This window comes from Helianthus annuus, chromosome 16 (assembly GCF_002127325.2).
Source record: "Helianthus annuus cultivar XRQ/B chromosome 16, HanXRQr2.0-SUNRISE, whole genome shotgun sequence".
NCBI lineage: Eukaryota > Viridiplantae > Streptophyta > Magnoliopsida > Asterales > Asteraceae > Helianthus > Helianthus annuus.
Window position 1 is genome coordinate 153,161,722 of NC_035448.2, and position 19,386 is coordinate 153,181,107.

General features: G+C 40.5%; 2 protein-coding genes across 2 annotated transcripts; one reads left to right on the plus strand and one right to left on the minus strand.

Annotated features, from left to right (window-relative positions):
- Positions 1-13,896: 13,896 nt before the first annotated feature.
- LOC110919816 lies at positions 13,897-15,310 on the minus strand. Its single transcript, XM_022164068.1, has 2 exons — positions 15,074-15,310; positions 13,897-14,715 (listed from the first exon to the last, which is right to left on the minus strand). Exons 1-2 carry the CDS (start codon positions 15,308-15,310, stop codon positions 13,897-13,899), a joined length of 1,056 nt encoding a protein of 351 aa, XP_022019760.1.
- A 1,314-nt stretch (positions 15,311-16,624) lies between these two features.
- On the plus strand, positions 16,625-18,369 carry LOC110916741 (GDSL esterase/lipase At1g29660). The gene is made up of 5 exons (XM_022161423.2): positions 16,625-16,901; positions 16,985-17,109; positions 17,330-17,575; positions 17,686-17,923; positions 18,043-18,369. Exons 1-5 carry the CDS (start codon positions 16,652-16,654, stop codon positions 18,255-18,257), a joined length of 1,074 nt encoding a protein of 357 aa, XP_022017115.1. The 5' UTR covers positions 16,625-16,651; the 3' UTR covers positions 18,258-18,369.
- Positions 18,370-19,386: the final 1,017 nt, after the last annotated feature.

Sequence of the window (19,386 nt, forward strand, 5' to 3'; positions counted from 1 at the left end):
TCGGCCGAACACCCACACTCCAACCATCCATCTTTCGAGTTCTTGTCTTGCCATTCCAAGCTCACACAAGTGTCGGGGATCACGTACGAGGAAGTTTGAAGCAAACGGAAGTTGAAGGACCACGTTCATTTGCTTTTATCCACGCCATTTTCGCCAAAGATCTTCCCTAGCCCCGAGCTAGAGGTATAACATTTAAAACTTGTTCTTGATCGTATCTAAAGTGGTTAAAAGGATTTTTAACGGTTAAAAGTCGGTAACCCATCTTTTGAATCTAAAAAGTCTACTAAAACTCGAATATTGTTGGTTAAAAGCTTATAACGCGTGTAAATGTCGTAGTACTTGAATATGTTGGTTATTGAGGCCCGATCTACGATGTGGTGGCTCTTATCATCGTTTAACCCGACTTTGTTAAGATCATGTATCTTAACATAAGCTTGTTCCTAGCGGTACGAGGGTTAAAAGGTGAAACTCCACCACACGGGAAACATGAACTTGTGTAAAAGTGTTTTGACATGAAAAATAGTATTTAAAACGAGCCGATCTACGTATGTACAAGTGGTACATTCGTAGAACCAAGTGTCGAGAAAATCATGTTTTATATAAGTTGGATAACATGCTAACAAATATGATTTTTATAAACTACAAGTGTATAAACACTTGTGAAACGAAAGATCCGACAAAATAACAATTTTTATAAAAATTGTCGGGAAGTTGTAAAGAGTGATTTGTTCCAAAAGCGGGGTTTTTGCAAGACTAAACTATTTTATACATAGATCCACTAAATATAACGAGATCTACACAATAGTTTTAGAAAAACTACAAGTTCATGTAATAATGCGATTTTACATACTAGTCTACAAGTTTGATTTGTTGAAACTTGTTTAATGTGTTGGAAATTGATTGGTTGATTTAAAGAAGTGTTGAAATGATTTTGTAAAAGAAAATGATACGCTTAAAAGCGTGGCCACCTCCAGTTACAAGGGAAACTCTGGCGAAATTTTCTAAAATCTAACACTTAGAATTATTTACAAGTGTTAGACTACTTTTGACATATTTTCAAATATATTTCGCCATGACTTTATTTACAAATATTCGGAGGTGGGGTTTTCACAAAAATAAACGTGATAAATATTTATTCGATAAATATATTTTTCACAACACTGTTTATGATTATTTTGTGAAAATGTATAAATATTATTTTTAGAGTAAAAATAATATTTACTAACTTTGTCGAACCCAAAATAATACAAACGCTTATACGACAAACATATAAGTTACAATGGTAATTACTATTACCACTTAATCGCCAAAACGTAACTTACGCTTTATACGGAAATATTCACGAATGCGTATGTTGTCAACATATTATTTTGGAAAGTATTATGTAAAAAGAAAATATATTATTTTTGAGAAAAATAATTATATTTGGAATGAGAAATAAAATATATTAAGTGAGACTTAATATTATAAACGCACATGTATTAAATCCCCCATCCTTGGGAAGGAGATTAACTACCAATTATGTATAAGGAACAGTTGTCTAACTGCTTCCCAAAAATTAAACTATAAAGCTAAGACACGGCCATCCGTCTAATAGAATTAGCACATGTAGGTCGTTGCGCAGCAGTTGGATATTTGGATTACTTGGTATTGTGACGCACTCACTGTGAGTTCATGTCCCCCTTTTCTCTTAACTGTTTTCAGTTTTCTAAACTGCGGGGGTGAAATACATGTTACAATGATTATGAATATGTTATACATGGTATGATTAGCGTAAGGAGGTTTACTACTTAGATCATGTGAGTGGGTAGGCACAACTTGAGGCCATTAATCCTCGTAGTAGGACCGAGGGACAAGAGCGGTAGATCTATCTGGGTGTAGCGAGCCCAGCCCCAGGTCCAGCATAACGGACCTTGGGGTGACTTAGTGCCCGACGCATGAATCCGCTAGGTTTGAGTCATCCCTACTTGCACTTCACACATATCAATGGCCTTGCAAACCATTGGTGATCTCTTTTTCCTTATTTGCTACATACCAGGTTTTTGATAAAGTTAAAGGTTTATTTACTCACTATTCGCATGAACTCGCTCAACATTATTGTTGATTTTTCAACTTACATGTATTTCAGGAAACTAACGATCTGGCGCGGTATGGCTTGTTTTCCGCTGCATTAGGCCCGAGGTCATCCAGGGTTCGATACTTGTGACTCTTTCCTGGACAAGTCACAGTCCCTGAACCATGATTACTTTAAGTTTGCATTTGTAATATTTAGACAAGTTACGGTTGTTGGGTGTTAACCCGTTAAGACAATGTTTTACTATTTTATTTTCAATGGATGATCTTGCATATTTTAATTCATATAGCTTTGTTATGATTAAGCTATGGTATTAAGAAGTCACACCAAATTAACCACGCTTCCGCAAAGCCAGGGTGTGACAGCTTGGTATCAGAGCTCTGATCATAGCGAACTAGGATTCTTTCTTGAGTCTAGACTATGATCACTAGGGCTCTCACGAAAACATTTTTCTGCATACCACTTAAGTCCAGATCCAAAACCTTTTTATAAACAAATGTTGAGCATATTTTATTTATTATTTTTAGGCTCAGTCTGGGAGGCTGAGGCTCGGTCTGGGAGACTGAGGCTCGGTCTGGGAGGCCGAGGCTCGATCTAATGGATCGAGGTAGTTGTCTAGTGGGACTAGGGAGTCATTCTGGGAGGCTGGGAGAATTTGCTAGTGGGACTAGGAAGGACAGTCTGGGAGGCTGGGAGGCTAGTGGGACTAGGAGGATTATGTGATTATTACTTGGTAACTTGTGTGATTACCTGATTTACTGATTTTGGTGCATATTTTGTGTTTATGTTACAGACCCATGGACTCACCAGCCACGGGTGATTCAGATACCACCGGACCTTTACCCGTAGTGTCAGACGACATTGTGTCTTCAGAGCACGAGGTGCATACCTCCGACTTCACCAGCACCGATGATGATGACTCCTTGCCCTTCGCTCTACCCGAGGGTGCTTATGAGCCTATTGATGGCGATCCTGCTGAGTATCTTCCCTTGGTAGCGATTCCAGCTCCCATACCTCTTGCTTCTTATCCAGCATACGAGTTATTACCAGACGCCGAGGCTGACGGCGACATTGATCTCTACGAGGACGAGCCTTTTGAGGACGAGGTTCCTAATGCAGCCCCTTTACCCGCTGGCGTTCTCTTGATGATCGCTGATGCCCCAGCTGGAGACTCGCCCGTCCACTCACCAGTCCCAGACTCTTTTGAGTCTGTGGCATCTGCTCCGTCTCACGAGGTGAGCACGCAGCATTTTGTTCATGACTCGGACCCCGATCAGGCATCTTCTGCCGCCCCCATTCCGAGCTTTGTGTTCGAGCACGACGATATTGAGGATTCCGATCCCGTTTTTCCTCCAGGATTTGATCCTGACCGCGATATTGAGTATATTCCTATGGACCAGCATATGGAGGACCCTGTTGATCCCGTCGATCCTATCGATCCCTTTGATCCAGAGTTTGATTTTGACATGGCTTTTGACGACCCGGAGCCTGCCGTAGCCCCAGAGCAGGCAGCTGCTTTCGATCCTGTGCATGAGCATGACTTGGTACATGCTGACGTTCCTGTTGAGCCCGTTTTGGCTGACCCGCCAGTTGGCGATCTTCCTGTTGATGATGTCCATTTGTTAGTTGCTGATCATGCTGTTGATCCTTTTGTTGACCCACCTTTGATTGCTGACGTCCCTGTTGACCATCATATTGATCATGTTGATCCTGTCATTGTTCCTTTTGATCCTGTACCCATTGAGCCTGAGCACGCTCTATTTGCAGAGCATATGGATCCACCCGATGAGGAGGCTCAGCACGGTTGGATACCGTCTGACGAGGATGTTCCACCGCTTCCACCACATCACACTGATGTACATCATACTGATTTTTCATTTCAGATCCCACCGTTTGTACCTCCAGCAGGGCCTGGAGAGGGCTCTTCAGCCCACCCCTTTAGGCACATACCGATGCCTATGCCTTTCGTACCTCAGATGACACCTGTTCCATCTTCTGTTCATGTAGCACCATTCGATCCCACCAGCACGCCACTGCTTTGGACATCTTCCTCTCCGATACCACCCACTGATCCATATCATCCATTCCCTATGGGACATACCATAGAGGACGTCTTGATGTCCTTTGTCCATCAGCATGATTCCCATACACAGCGACTCCAGGAGCTCGAGAGAGCTCAGTTATCACTAGGTCCATATCTTGGTCAGACATCCTCATCTTTTCAGCCTTTTCGATCATTACCCTCGGACTTTGCTGCCCGACTTTCGACTATGGAGCAGCAGATTGCATCTGTTATTCGCACTCAGCAGGCGATGGAGGAGGACTGGCTTCATTTACGCCGCTTACTCTACACTCACTTTCCCCCTCCTCCACCCCCATCCGCATAGAGCTCATCGGTGCCATAGTGGTAGACGATGGTGAGACGACCGCGATTGTGACTGCACAGCCTTTTGGAGACCATCTGACGATACTGATTTTTGTTGATATTTGTTGATGTACTGGATGTATGTGACACTGATGTGATATTGTTTTTGACAGGGGTGATGTAGCCCCTATTTGATTTGTGATTGTATGATACAGTGACGTACTGATACCCTTACCACATTATGGTCTCGATATATATAACAATCGCCGTATTCTCACCATATCTGATTCACTTGATTGCTTATTTATGTTTTGTGACATGGGATGTTGTATGTATGATATTTGCAACATGGGATGTTGGGACATGGGATGTTGTATGTATGATATTTGCAACATGGGATGTTGGGACATGGGATGATGTGTGTAATATATTGATAACATGAGATGTTATATGCTATTACTATTACTATATACGTATGTTTATTATGGCCTAATCGACGTACGCATCTTTAGAAGATGGCACCAAGACGTTAACCGCAGTCGATGCCCACTACTCCTGAAGAATTACAGCAAGTTATCGCTAACGCCATTGCTCAATATGCTGCCTCGCAAGGAGGACCAAGCGGAAGTAGCTCGAACATTAACGGCAACCAAAATCCTCCTCATGGTAACCCTAAGTCATTAAGACATACCATAGCCTAAATGGATTCCTTTAGCAGATGCTAATGCCGTTCCTATGATGTAATGTATGTGCAGGGTGCACCTACAAACAATTCTTGGACTGTAAGCCCATAAACTTCGACGGCACAGGTGGTGCTGTTGCTTTCGTCCGCTGGGCAGAGAAGACCGAGTCCGTACTTCGCATGAGCAAGTGCGCATTGGATCAGCAAGTCACTTACATCTCAGGGCTATTTGTGGATGGAGCCCTATCCTGGTGGAATCTACAGGTTCAGACCCTTGGCGAAGCCGCAGCTTACGCACTTACCTGGACAGAGTTGAAAGAGCTTATGCGCAAGAAGTACTGTTCTCGCGCTGAAATCCAGAGGTTAGAGACCGAATTCTGGCACCTGAAGATGGAAGGTTCGAAGATAGCTGAGTATGTTCAGAGGTTCCACAATTTGTCGCATGTGGTACCCTATATGGTTACGCCCGAGTTCAAAAGGATTGAACGCTTCATCTGGGGATTGGCTCCTCAGATAATCAGCATGGTGACTTCTTCCAAACCTGTAACCATCACAGAAGCCATTGATCTGAGTGTGGCTCTCACCGAAGATGCGATTCGGTTGAACAAGTTTGATGAGATTGAGCCCAAGAAGAAGGAGACTCATGTGGAGTCATCTGGTGGTAATAAGCGAAAATTTTCGAATTTCAAGCAAAGCACCGGGATGGTGGTTAAAAAGGGAGAATCGAATGCGCCAGCTCAAGATTCAGCTGGTGGTAGAAAGAAAGGGAAGGGATACATGGGTGCACACCCCAAGTGCAACTCATGCCAAAAACATCACTCTGGTCGTTGCAACCTGAGAGTTTGTGAATCATGTGGGAAGACTGGTCATACGAAGGATTTCTGTTGGGCTAATGCTGGCCGGGGAGGCCAAGGAGGAAATGGGAATAGGAACAACCGTGGTGGTGCTGGGAACCGCCCACAAGGAAACCAGGGAGGTGATGGAAACCGTGCCAATAATGCTAACCAAGCGGGCGCCATGAATCGGAACCAGGGAAACCATCAAGCTGGAAATAATGGTGGAAACGGGCAGAGGCCCGGATGTTTCAACTGTGGAGATCAGGGGCATTACAAGAGGAATTGCCCAGAATTAAACCAGGCACGCGGAAGAGTGTTTAACATGGAAGCCAGGGAAGCGCGCCAGGATCCCAACGTTGTCACTGGTACGTTCCCTGTAAACCAACGCTATGCATCCGTTTTGTTTGATACTGGTGCCGATTATAGCTTCGTATCGTTAGAATTTAGAAACATGCTTGGTTTAGCCGCTAGTAAGTTAGATATTCCTTACTCGATCGAATTAGCGAATGGGAAGTTAGTAGAAGCTAACGAGGTGATTCGGGGTTGCGTAATCGAGCTGGGAGAGCGTGAGTTTGCTCTCGATCTACTACCAGTCCAGTTGGGAAGCTTCGACGTGGTAGCAGGGATGGATTGGTTATCGAGTAACAAGGCAGAGATAGTTTGTCACGAGAAGATTATTCGTATCCTGACCAACGATGGTGAGACCATTGTTGTTCATGGGGAAAAGCGTGAGACGCCGTTAAGAATGATTAGCTGCCTGAAAGCAAGGAAGTGTTTGAAGAAAGGATGTGTTGCTTTTCTAGCACACATTGTGGATAAGAAGGCTGCTGAGCCGAAGATCGAAGACATCCCTGTCGTGAGGGAGTACCCAGAAGTCTTTCCAGAAGACTTGCCTGGCTTGCCACCTCAAAGGCAAGTGGAGTTTCACATCGACTTAGTTCCAGGCGCCGCGCCTGTGGCTAAGGCACCTTATAGACTCGCTCCGTCTGAGATACAAGAACTGTCGACACAACTTCAAGAGTTGTTAGACAAGGGTTTTATCCGACCAAGCTTCTCGCCTTGGGGAGCTCCAGTTTTGTTTGTGAAGAAGAAGGACGGTAGTTTCCGTATGTGCATCGACTACAAAGAGTTGAACAAGCTGACAATCAAGAATAGGTATCCCCTGCCAAGAATCGATGATCTGTTCGACCAGCTTCAAGGTTCAAGCTTCTATTCAAAGATCGATCTTCGATCTGGATACCATCAGCTACGGATACAGGAGGAAAGTATCCCGAAGACAGCCTTCAGAACTCGATATGGACACTACGAGTTTCTCGTTATGCCGTTTGGTCTGACAAACGCACCTGCAGTGTTCATGGATCTGATGAATCGAGTTTGTAAGCCGTACTTGGATAAGTTTGTGATTGTATTCATCGACGACATCCTGATTTACTCGAAGACGAAGGCTGAGCACGAGCAGCATCTTAGAGCTATTTTAGAGCTGCTAAAGAAGGAACAATTGTACGCCAAGTTCTCTAAGTGTGAGTTTTGGCTACGTGAGGTGCAATTCCTTGGGCACGTGGTGAATGGAGATGTAATCCACGTGGATCCAACCAAGATCGAGGCGATCAAAGATTGGGAAACGCCAAAGATGCCAACCGAGATTCGGCAATTCTTGGGTTTGGCTGGCTATTATCGAAGGTTCATCGAGAACTTTTCAAAGATCGCTCAACCGTTGACACTCCTCACGCAGAAAGATAAGAAGTTTGATTGGGGAATCAAACAGGATGAGGCGTTTCAGATATTGAAGGATAAGCTTTGTAACGCGCCGATCTTAGCTCTACTGGAAGGTACCGACGATTTTGTGGTATACTGTGACGCATCGCGTCAAGGATTGGGTTGTGTGTTGATGCAACGTCAGAAGGTTATCGCCTACGCATCACGCCAACTGAAAGTGCACGAAAAGAACTATACCACTCACGATCTGGAGCTAGGCGCAGTGGTCTTTGCTTTGAAGATCTGGAGACACTACCTTTACGGTACGAAGTGTACGATCTTCACAGATCACAAGAGCCTCCAGCATATATTCAATCAGAAGGAGTTGAATATGAGGCAAAGGCGATGGATCGAGTTGTTGAACGATTACGACTGCGAGGTCAAGTATCATCCAGGGAAGGCGAATGTGGTCGCTGATGCCCTAAGTCGTAAAGAGAGAATCAAGCCCATAAGGGTTAGGGCTATGGAGATGATAATCCAAACCGACCTTTCCTCGCGCGTTCGTGCAGCACAGAAGGAAGCTCTCAAGGAGGGAAACCTTGAGGAAGAATATCTCCGTGGGATGGAGAAGATTTTGGTGCCAAACAGGGAAGGAACGTTATGTTTTGGGAAAAGGATTTGGGTTCCTCTGTTTGGTGGTTTAAGAGAGGTTATCTTTGATGAAGCTCACAAGTCGCGGTACTCTATCCACCCTGGAGCGGATAAGATGTACCAGGATCTTAAAGATTATTACTGGTGGCCTAGGATGAAAGGCGATGTTGCTATTTACGTGAGCAAATGTTTAACTTGCGCCAAAGTGAAGGCGGAATACCAGAAGCCTTCGGGACTTCTGCAGCAACCAAAAATTCCCCAGTGGAAGTGGGAAGAAATCTCCATGGATTTTATTACGAAGTTGCCAAGAACGCCAAGAGGCCATGACACTATCTGGGTGATAGTGGATCGCTTAACGAAGTCAACACACTTCTTGCCTATCCGCGAGAAGGATCATACAAGCAAATTGGCTGAAATCTACATGAGAGAGATTGTTACACGCCATGGAGTACCTCTCTCGATTATTTCTGATAGAGACGGGAGGTTCGTATCGAGGATATGGCAATCCTTCCAGGAAGCTTTTGGCTCAAAGCTGAATATGAGCACTGCTTTTCACCCGCAGACCGACGGACAAAGTGAGCGGACGATTCAGACGTTGGAGGACATGCTGAGAGCATGTGTGATGGATTTAGGCGGTAGCTGGGATAAGCATTTACCCCTGGTTGAGTTTTCATACAACAACAGCTACCACACCAGTATTGGTGCCGCGCCATTCGAAGCTTTATACGGACGGAAGTGCAGGTCGCCGCTCTGTTGGTCTGACGCAGGTGATAGACAATTGGTAGGTCCCGATGTAGTTCAGGAAACTACAGATAAGATCGCGCAAATCCGAGATCGCATTAGTGCGGCTCGTGACCGTCAGAAGACCTACGCAGATCTGAAAAGGAAACCTCAGGAGTTTGAGGTTGGGGATATGGTTTTGTTGAAGGTATCACCCTGGAAGGGTGTAGCACGATTTGGCAAACGTGGGAAGTTGAATCCGCGCTACATTGGTCCTTTCAAGGTTTTGGAAAGAATTGGGACCGTAGCATACAAGTTGGATCTACCTGCCGAACTGAATAATGTTCACGATACATTTCATGTATCCAATCTGAAGAGAAGTCCAACTCAAGTTAACGTTGCCATTCCTACCGACGAAATTCATATTGATGACACGCTCCACTTCGTTGAAGAACCTGTCGAGGTCATGGATTGGAAAGTTAACAAGACCCGCCGGAGCAGTGTCAAGCTCGTCAAAGTTCGTTGGAATGCTAGACATGGTCCTGAGTTCACCTGGGAGCGTGAAGACCGAATGAAAGAGAAATACCCCCACTTATTTCCTAAGAACCCTGCTTCTACAAGCAGAATTTAAAATTTCGGGACGAAATTTATTTAACGGGGGGAGAATGTGACAACCCTCACAAAACCAGGTATCCGTACGACTTAATTAACTATTAATTGTTGCCTAATTACTGTGCTTAACTGAGATTTCTGATAAACTGCTACTTGATTGTTGATACTTGTACATATCTGCATCATACTTTGATATTTCCGTCACTACATTATTACTTACTGAACTCTAGTGACAAACATGATGCACAAAAGCACAGTAGCATTTGGACGGATAACCTATTGAACATGCTGACATAGCCAGCATCAGGCAGACACTGCCTCTAAAGGCCTGAATGAGCCAGAAATATTTTACTACACCCATAGTGTGTGTAGGGATACAAGGGTTGTATAATTGCGTCTCTAGGAATAAGATACAGAGATTGGATGTGCCTAAAACGTATTCTAAGCACAAAACACAGCACTTTTATTTACATACTAGCTTCTAGCTAACTAATAAAGTGCCAAAACATGAGGAATTATTCCTGACACTTTGCAGAATAAATTGTTTCGCTAAAAATATTATTTACAACGCTTAAAGGATTACTTAAGCACTTTAACGGATTACTATCCGACCGAACAACCGGACTATACCCGGAACATAAAAATATTGCCAGAAATATTATTGGTATTTTTCTGAGCCAGTTAGGGTCCCTGATTACCCTAACACCCGCTTTATAACGCATTAAACAACTAACGGGGTTAATCTCCAAAAGTAACCAACTTAACTTAACTGAACACTAACTGAACAATCAAGATCCAACCGGGTACCCCCCCCCCCTTTTGGGCCGGTTTGGTCCCTTTGTAACTAAGGGTACACCTTTTGATTATTTAATTTGATTTCGTGGATATCTAGACGACGTATAACCATTGGACGAAGGAGCATGATTTCTCTATAAAAACCCTCCACCACACTAGAGTTCTTCACACTTACCAACCACCACCAACTCTCTCTCCCTCTTGCTCCTCTCTTCTCGGCCGAACACCCACACTCCAACCATCCATCTTTCGAGTTCTTGTCTTGCCATTCCAAGCTCACACAAGTGTCGGGGATCACGTACGAGGAAGTTTGAAGCAAACGGAAGTTGAAGGACCACGTTCATTTGCTTTTATCCACGCCATTTTCGCCAAAGATCTTCCCTAGCCCCGAGCTAGAGGTATAACATTTAAAACTTGTTCTTGATCGTATCTAAAGTGGTTAAAAGGATTTTTAACGGTTAAAAGTCGGTAACCCATCTTTTGAATCTAAAAAGTCTACTAAAACTCGAATATTGTTGGTTAAAAGCTTATAACGCGTGTAAATGTCGTAGTACTTGAATATGTTGGTTATTGAGGCCCGATCTACGATGTGGTGGCTCTTATCATCGTTTAACCCGACTTTGTTAAGATCATGTATCTTAACATAAGCTTGTTCCTAGCGGTACGAGGGTTAAAAGGTGAAACTCCACCACACGGGAAACATGAACTTGTGTAAAAGTGTTTTGACATGAAAAATAGTATTTAAAACGAGCCGATCTACGTATGTACAAGTGGTACATTCGTAGAACCAAGTGTCGAGAAAATCATGTTTTATATAAGTTGGATAACATGCTAACAAATATGATTTTTATAAACTACAAGTGTATAAACACTTGTGAAACGAAAGATCCGACAAAATAACAATTTTTATAAAAATTGTCGGGAAGTTGTAAAGAGTGATTTGTTCCAAAAGCGGGGTTTTTGCAAGACTAAACTATTTTATACATAGATCCACTAAATATAACGAGATCTACACAATAGTTTTAGAAAAACTACAAGTTCATGTAATAATGCGATTTTACATACTAGTCTACAAGTTTGATTTGTTGAAACTTGTTTAATGTGTTGGAAATTGATTGGTTGATTTAAAGAAGTGTTGAAATGATTTTGTAAAAGAAAATGATACGCTTAAAAGCGTGGCCACCTCCAGTTACAGGGGAAACTCTGGCGAAATTTTCTAAAATCTAACACTTAGAATTATTTACAAGTGTTAGACTACTTTTGACATATTTTCAAATATATTTCGCCATGACTTTATTTACAAATATTCGGAGGTGGGGTTTTCACAAAAATAAACGTGATAAATATTTATTCGATAAATATATTTTTCACAACACTGTTTATGATTATTTTGTGAAAATGTATAAATATTATTTTTAGAGTAAAAATAATATTTACTAACTTTGTCGAACCCAAAATAATACAAACGCTTATACGACAAACATATAAGTTACAATGGTAATTACTATTACCACTTAATCGCTAAAACGTAACTTACGCTTTATACGGAAATATTCACGAATGCGTATGTTGTCAACATATTATTTTGGAAAGTATTATGTAAAAAGAAAATATATTATTTTTGAGAAAAATAATTATATTTGGAATGAGAAATAAAATATATTAAGTGAGACTTAATATTATAAACGCACATGTATTAAATCCCCCATCCTTGGGAAGGAGATTAACTACCAATTATGTATAAGGAACAGTTGTCTAACTGCTTCCCAAAAATTAAACTATAAAGCTAAGGCACGGCCATCCGTCTAATAGAATTAGCACATGTAGGTCGTTGCGCAGCAGTTGGATATTTGGATTACTTGGTATTGTGACGCACTCACTGTGAGTTCATGTCTCCCTTTTCTCTTAACTGTTTTCAGTTTTCTAAACTGCGGGGGTGAAATACATGTTACAATGATTATGAATATGTTATACATGGTATGATTAGCGTAAGGAGGTTTACTACTTAGATCATGTGAGTGGGTAGGCACAACTTGAGGCCATTAATCCTCGTAGTAGGACCGAGGGACAGGAGCGGTAGATCTATCTGGGTGTAGCGAGCCCAGCCCCAGGTCCAGCATAACGGACCTCGGGGTGACTTAGTGCCCGACGCATAAATCCGCTAGGTTTGAGTCATCCCTACTTGCACTTCACACATATCAATGGCCTTGCAAACCATTGGTGATCTCTTTTTCCTTATTTGCTACATACCAGGTTTTTGATAAAGTTAAAGGTTTATTTACTCACTATTCGCATGAACTCGCTCAACATTATTGTTGATTTTTCAACTTACATGTATTTCAGGAAACTAACGATCTGGCGCGGTATGGCTTGTTTTCCGCTGCATTAGGCCCGAGGTCATCCAGGGTTCGATACTTGTGACTCTTTCCTGGACAAGTCACAGTCCCTGAACCATGATTACTTTAAGTTTGCATTTGTAATGTTTAGACAAGTAACGGTTGTTGGGTGTTAACTCGTTAAGACAATGTTTTACTATTTTATTTTCAATGGATGATCTTGCATATTTTAATTCATATAGCTTTGTTATGATTAAGCTATGGTATTAAGAAGTCACACCAAATTAACCACGCTTCCGCAAAGCCAGGGTGTGACAGAAACGTTGCCATTTTAGTTCAAATAGTTTCAAACATTGTCATTTTAGTCCACTGGGTTAACTTCATCCCTTTATTCTCTTAACTAGAAGGGCATTTCGGTCATTTTATATGTAATTCTGTTAACTAGAAGGGTAATTCAACCATATAAAATGATCGAATTACCCTTCTAGCTAACAGAAAAGATGGACGGAGTTAACCCAGTGGACTAAAATGGCAACGCTTGAAACTATTTGGACTAAAATGTCAATGTTTCAAACCATTGTACTAAACCGGCAAATGGCCCAAATACAGGGACTAAAATGGCATTTAACTCCAAAAAAGTAAATTAGTTATAGCAAAAGGACAATGCCTATATAGAATTAAAACAAAAAGAACATTTGTTGTAATTTCATTAGTTAAAGGAAACATCTGAAATTTGATTGAAACTTAAAAGATGTAAAATGCAATTTACTCTAGATATTAAGTGAAAATGAACGTCATGCCGTCATGTGAATGACACATTTTAAGAGTTAACTAAAACAATCAACTGGGTTAGGGCAAAGCAACACCACCTGATGAGAAACAATAATATAAGGGGCATCCGGTGTTAGTGTAATTTTGTTAGTTAAAGGACCACGTTTGCAATTTGGCTCTATATATAAGTAGTACGCTCGTTATTAGAAGAATTTTATGTTTAAAAGTGCTAAGTTTTTGAGAGGTCGCTAACATCAAGATGCATATGTTTTTTTTAAAGGAGAATTTCATTAACACCAAACGCCAATACCCCGAGAAGGGGCGGCACAAAAAAAAAAAAAAAAAAAAAAAAAACAGGATTACATATTTACAAAATTACACCACTCCTCCCATTTAACAGCACTATCCTTAGATCTAGAATTAAGCCATAAAAATCCCACCGATTTGATCTCCCTAATAATCACCTCCAACTTCACAGGATTGTTGTTGAATCTAGACTCGTTCCTAGCCTTCCAAATACTCCAACAACCGATTCTAATAATACCTTGTATAACTTGTTTTTTCTTTCCTTTGAGATCGATATTTTCGTGTGATTCAAGAAGGTCCCTCACCGAAAACGCCCAAATCATAGGAATTTTGCACCACATGCTCACAATAGACCAAACTGTCGACGCAATATTACACGAAGTAAAAAGGTGTTCCACAGTTTCGTCCACTTCGCCACAAAGCACACAAGTTTGATCTCCCCTATCTATATTCCTTTTCTTGAGAGCATCCATAAATACGTTGCATTTCCGAGGGATCCATCTACACCTGCTCGGAATATAAATCCCCTGTGAATCTATATTTTTAGTCAAAAGCTCCTTAACCGAACCAACGCTAAACAGATTATCCACCGAACCAGTCCAAACCCACTTATCTACCTCCTCTTTTAGCTCGAAATTAATAAGCAGTCTGCATAAATCAATCATCTCGTCGACCTCCTGCCCGGCCTCCAACGGCCGCTTCCATTGCCAACTAAATCTAGAGATCCCACCAGAAATAACGATCCTGTCGGCAATTTTACAATCTTTCTTCATCTCCAAATCGAAAAGAGCTGGGAACCTAAGACTCAAAGGCCCATCACTCGACCACGGATCAATCCAGGACTGAATCGAAACCCCGTTACCAACTTCTCCCTTAAAAAAATATTTTAGCGGCTTGTCATCTATCGAAAATTTATCCAGCAAATTGACAATATTGCACCAACCCCCCCCCCCCCCCATAGATTTTCTGACCGGAAAACAATCCCATCTTGATTTCGTATTGTGAACCGCCTCGATCACTTTAACCCATAATTTCTCCTTACCCGCCTTAAACTTCCAACCCCATTTGGAAAGTAAAGAAGTATTGATATGCTTAAGTTTACTAAGGCCCAAACCCCCTTTATCAATCGGACAAGCCACCCGATCCCAAGCCGCCCAATGAATTTTATTAACCGCGTTACACCCTCTCCATAAAAAAAATCCTAATTTTAGATTCAATATCCTTAATTACCTGAACCGGGGCTTTATAAAGAGAAAAGTAATAAGTCGGTAAACTCTCAAGGACCGACTTAATCAACGTAATTCTCCCTCCCATAGAAAGCATCACCGCTTTCCTCTTCGCAAGTCTAGCATCAACTATATCATACACCGGCTTCCAGTTGGCAACCCTATTCATGTTAGCTCCAACAGTCAGGCCAAGATATCTGAACGGGAAAACCTCAGCTTGACACCCAATAATAGCCGCCATATTTTCCAACTCCCTATTATTGATACCGACTCCAAATAAATTAGATTTCGAAAGGTTAATCTTTAATCCTGAACACAAATGAAAGATCCTTGAGAATACGGACCACATTATCTATATTAGACTTCGACCACTCCCCCAAAATTATTGCGACATCAACGTCATCAAGATGCATATGTTGGTAACAAGTGTTAAGAGGTGACAAATAATTAATGCTAGTATAATGGGATGTTATGAAGTCAAGGTAACAAAACAAGATAAAAGTAAGATATAAGAGTGCATCTTATTAATTGTCTGCCCATGTTGATAGGCGTTGAGAGCTGAGATTACAGTTTTTTAATGGATAGCAATGTAAAAACAGAGGTAAGAGTAGTGCAATTTATGGATGTGGCGAAATCAAATCACATTTTAATAGAATATCTCGTTTTTAAGAACTCTAGCACAACTTCTTTTCATGTGAGAAGGACTGATGAGGAACACATTAACTGACTCGTCGATTCATTGGGTTTCTGTCAATGTTAATGCACTTTCTAATGAAAGATTACCTACTTGCCTAGATCCGGATTCTTGTTATCTTCACCTTCATTCGTAGTTATGCCTCAAATTGGAATCTAATTGTTGTCAAATTTGTAACTAGCTGTAGTATAATCTCTCCTATAAGTTCGGTGTTGCATGCTTTATGAGGTAGATTTACTTTTGATGCATGATTTCTTTGAACTTCACATAGCTTCTTTTCTTATCTTACACATATAAAATAATGGGTTTTAAGAAAAAAAGAAAAATAGAATGTTGGCCCTTATTTGAAATAAAAGTAATGATTAGCACTTTATAATTCCTAACGTTATACAGGTTGCCATATAAAATATAGAAATTAAAAAAATATGCAACATGTAGTTAGTTATACACGTAATACCAAAACTTCTAGTTACATTTATACTTTATATTTGGCATACACGTTATTGTATCGTGATTTTATGATGAATACATGAGCTTTTGGTTTCACCCAAAATAAACTATTATTCTAGAAATAATATCGTGATTTTATGATGAATATAGAACTATAAATAGATCTCTCGGATCCATCATTTCCTAATAAACTATAAAATGACTAGTTCAATGCCACATGTCATGACTGATTAGTACTCGCCAAACGCATGGTCTAAAATAATATATGCTAATAATTAATAATTAATTAACATATATTCCCAGTTGCCCAACTCTGTGGAAAAAGAATAAAGGAATTCCCACTTGCCGACCTCGCCTTTCTCTCTTTCTATAAATACTATAAAATTTGTTTTGCATTTGAAGTCAGTCTTACACCTCTATTTGTACACCAAAAAAAACATGAAGGATCAACTTAGCCTAGCATTTCATGTCCTCGTATATTTAGGATTGATACATGTTACAGCATTTGTAGTTTCAGGTGAACCACAAGTTCCGTGTTTGTTCATATTTGGGGACTCTTTGGTCGATAGTGGCAATAACAATGCACTCACAACGGCCGCTAAGGCCAACTACCGGCCCTATGGGATTGATTTTCCACAGGGTGTCACCGGTAGATTCACCAATGGCCGAACTGTCGCAGACATCATTGGTATGATAACTAGTTTAGATTTTCTAAGAGAAAAAAAATGGTTTATATGTATTAATGTCAACATATTGCTTTCTTAATTTCAGGTCAACTTCTAGGTTTTCCTAAGTTCATTCCACCTTATGCTACCGCAGCTGATCAAGAGATTAGCACCGGCGTAAACTATGGTAGTGGTAGTGCTGGTATCAGAGAGGAATCTGGAAGTCATCTGGTAATCATAATTTGTTGCGTAACCTACGGTAGATGTACTAGTTGATTTTAGTTTTCAGTTCTCATGATATCTATACAAAGTCAACCTTTTCTTCTGATGTTTATGTGTGTGTGTTTGACATTCTAAACCATTTAAAACCACACATACTAAAAGTAAACATATATTTAATCCTATGATTCTTTTCCGAATACGTATTAACGCAATTGTTATTTCATTGTAGGGTGATCGGATCAGCATGGATAGACAATTACTTAATCACGAAAAAATAATTTCACGCCTTTCCGCCTTGCAAAGCAATAAGACATTTACGGATGAATACCTGAAGAAATGCATTTACTTGTCAAATATAGGAAGCAACGACTACATTAATAACTACTTGATACCTAGCATTTACTCTACGAGCAAAACATATACGGCTGATGAATATGCAGCGGTTCTTGTGCAACAGTACTCTCAACAGCTAAAGGTACACAATCTTTCACATTTGGTTTGATCATAATCTTTTATCCGGAGTTTTGATAGATTGTATAGAAATTTTTTTAAAAAAAAAAATGTTTTATTTGATTCGAATGATAGACGATATACAATTTGGGAGCTAGGAAGATTGCTGTGTTTGGTCTAGGGCAAGTAGGATGCACCCCAGCTGAGATAAAAAGGTTTGGCACCAACGGGAAACCTTGCGTAGAGTGGATCAATGATGCGGTTCAATTATTTAATGACAAGCTTAAGAGTCTTGTTGCTAAGCTTAACACTGATTATCAAGATGCAAGATTCACTTTGATCAACCTTACCAGTATATCAGCACCACAGGGAGGTAAAGCGAAGAACTTAAAAACATCAAATTTATTGTGTTGAATCCATATTGATAACAACCTCATATATATGTTTTTTTCTATGATTATATTAACTTAATAGAATGTTTGGATTTTGCAGATGTACCATTACCGAATACTCCTTGTTGTCAAGTAGGGGAAGATGGACAATGCGTTCCGGATTCAAAGCCTTGTCTTGTTCGCGCTTTAACTGTCTTCTATGATGGTTTTCATCCAAGTGAAATATCGAACACAGCCATTGCAACAAGGTCATATATTTCAGTGATTCCCATGGATACATATCCATATGATATTAGTCATTTGGCTCGACTTTAAAAGTGAATAAGATTAAATGATAGATATTCTTTTGTGATTCTGTGTGTGCATTACAAATAAGCAATTTAGATGATAATAACATCTTATAATGTGGATGCATGATAACATTCAAGACATCTGTTCATTATATATACACCACTTAATTAATGAGGTAACAACATGTGTATCTGCAAGTGATTCTCGTCTATTCTGATGGGAAATGTAACAGCACCACCCAAACTGGGGTTTCAAACTTAAACGTGGTTCATTTGTGTGAGAAGGTGATTCAACACTTGAATTTTCCATTGATAAAAAAATATTTTATTGCCTCTTCTACCTGCACATCATTCTAGCTGTGTGTGGTGGGAATAGAAGTTACAAACTTAACGATTTCAATACCAACTCCAATGGAACTAACAATTGGTGATTTTAGTGTCGTCACATCATTTTAAATATCGGAAATTACTTATGGCCAAAAGGGAATCATAATAAAAATGAATACAAGTTAGTGTTGACCCGATCTTCACAATTGATATTGATTATAAAAAATAAGAACAAGAATAAGAATGAAAACTAACCAGAACACCGATGATAATGTGAATGATTGTGTTGTACATCTGTATGAATACAATTGAAATCCTATCCCTATTTATACGAATCCAAAGGTTGCGTCTCGAACCGTTGCGTCTTCTCCTTCAATCGACGTGACTCTTGAAGAGTCTTTTGTTTGCCGCCAATAGTGAAACCGTGACTCCAGGATACGTCGCTCCCCTTGTGAAGTATGTTACAATCTTTCCTTTAGTCTCTTCCGGTCCTCACAGTTATTAACTAATCTAATTATATCATAAACTAATTAAACTATCTACTAACTACTGAACAACCCTCGATGCAAGGGATTAGAACTTCATTCACCCCCTAATCACGAACATCCTTGAGTTGTTGTAGGTCTTGAACTCTAAGCAGTTTTATCTTCTTGAATCTCCTCAGTATCCATCCTTTCTCATGGATCCTTTTATTCACGAACCTTGCCCCTCAAGGACATTTAGCTTCACACTAGTCTTGACCGTACTTGATTTGTGTCACACGACCTAGTCTTGTATAGTTGTCTAAAGACGAACTCCACCCGATCTTGATTTACTTCCCCACCATA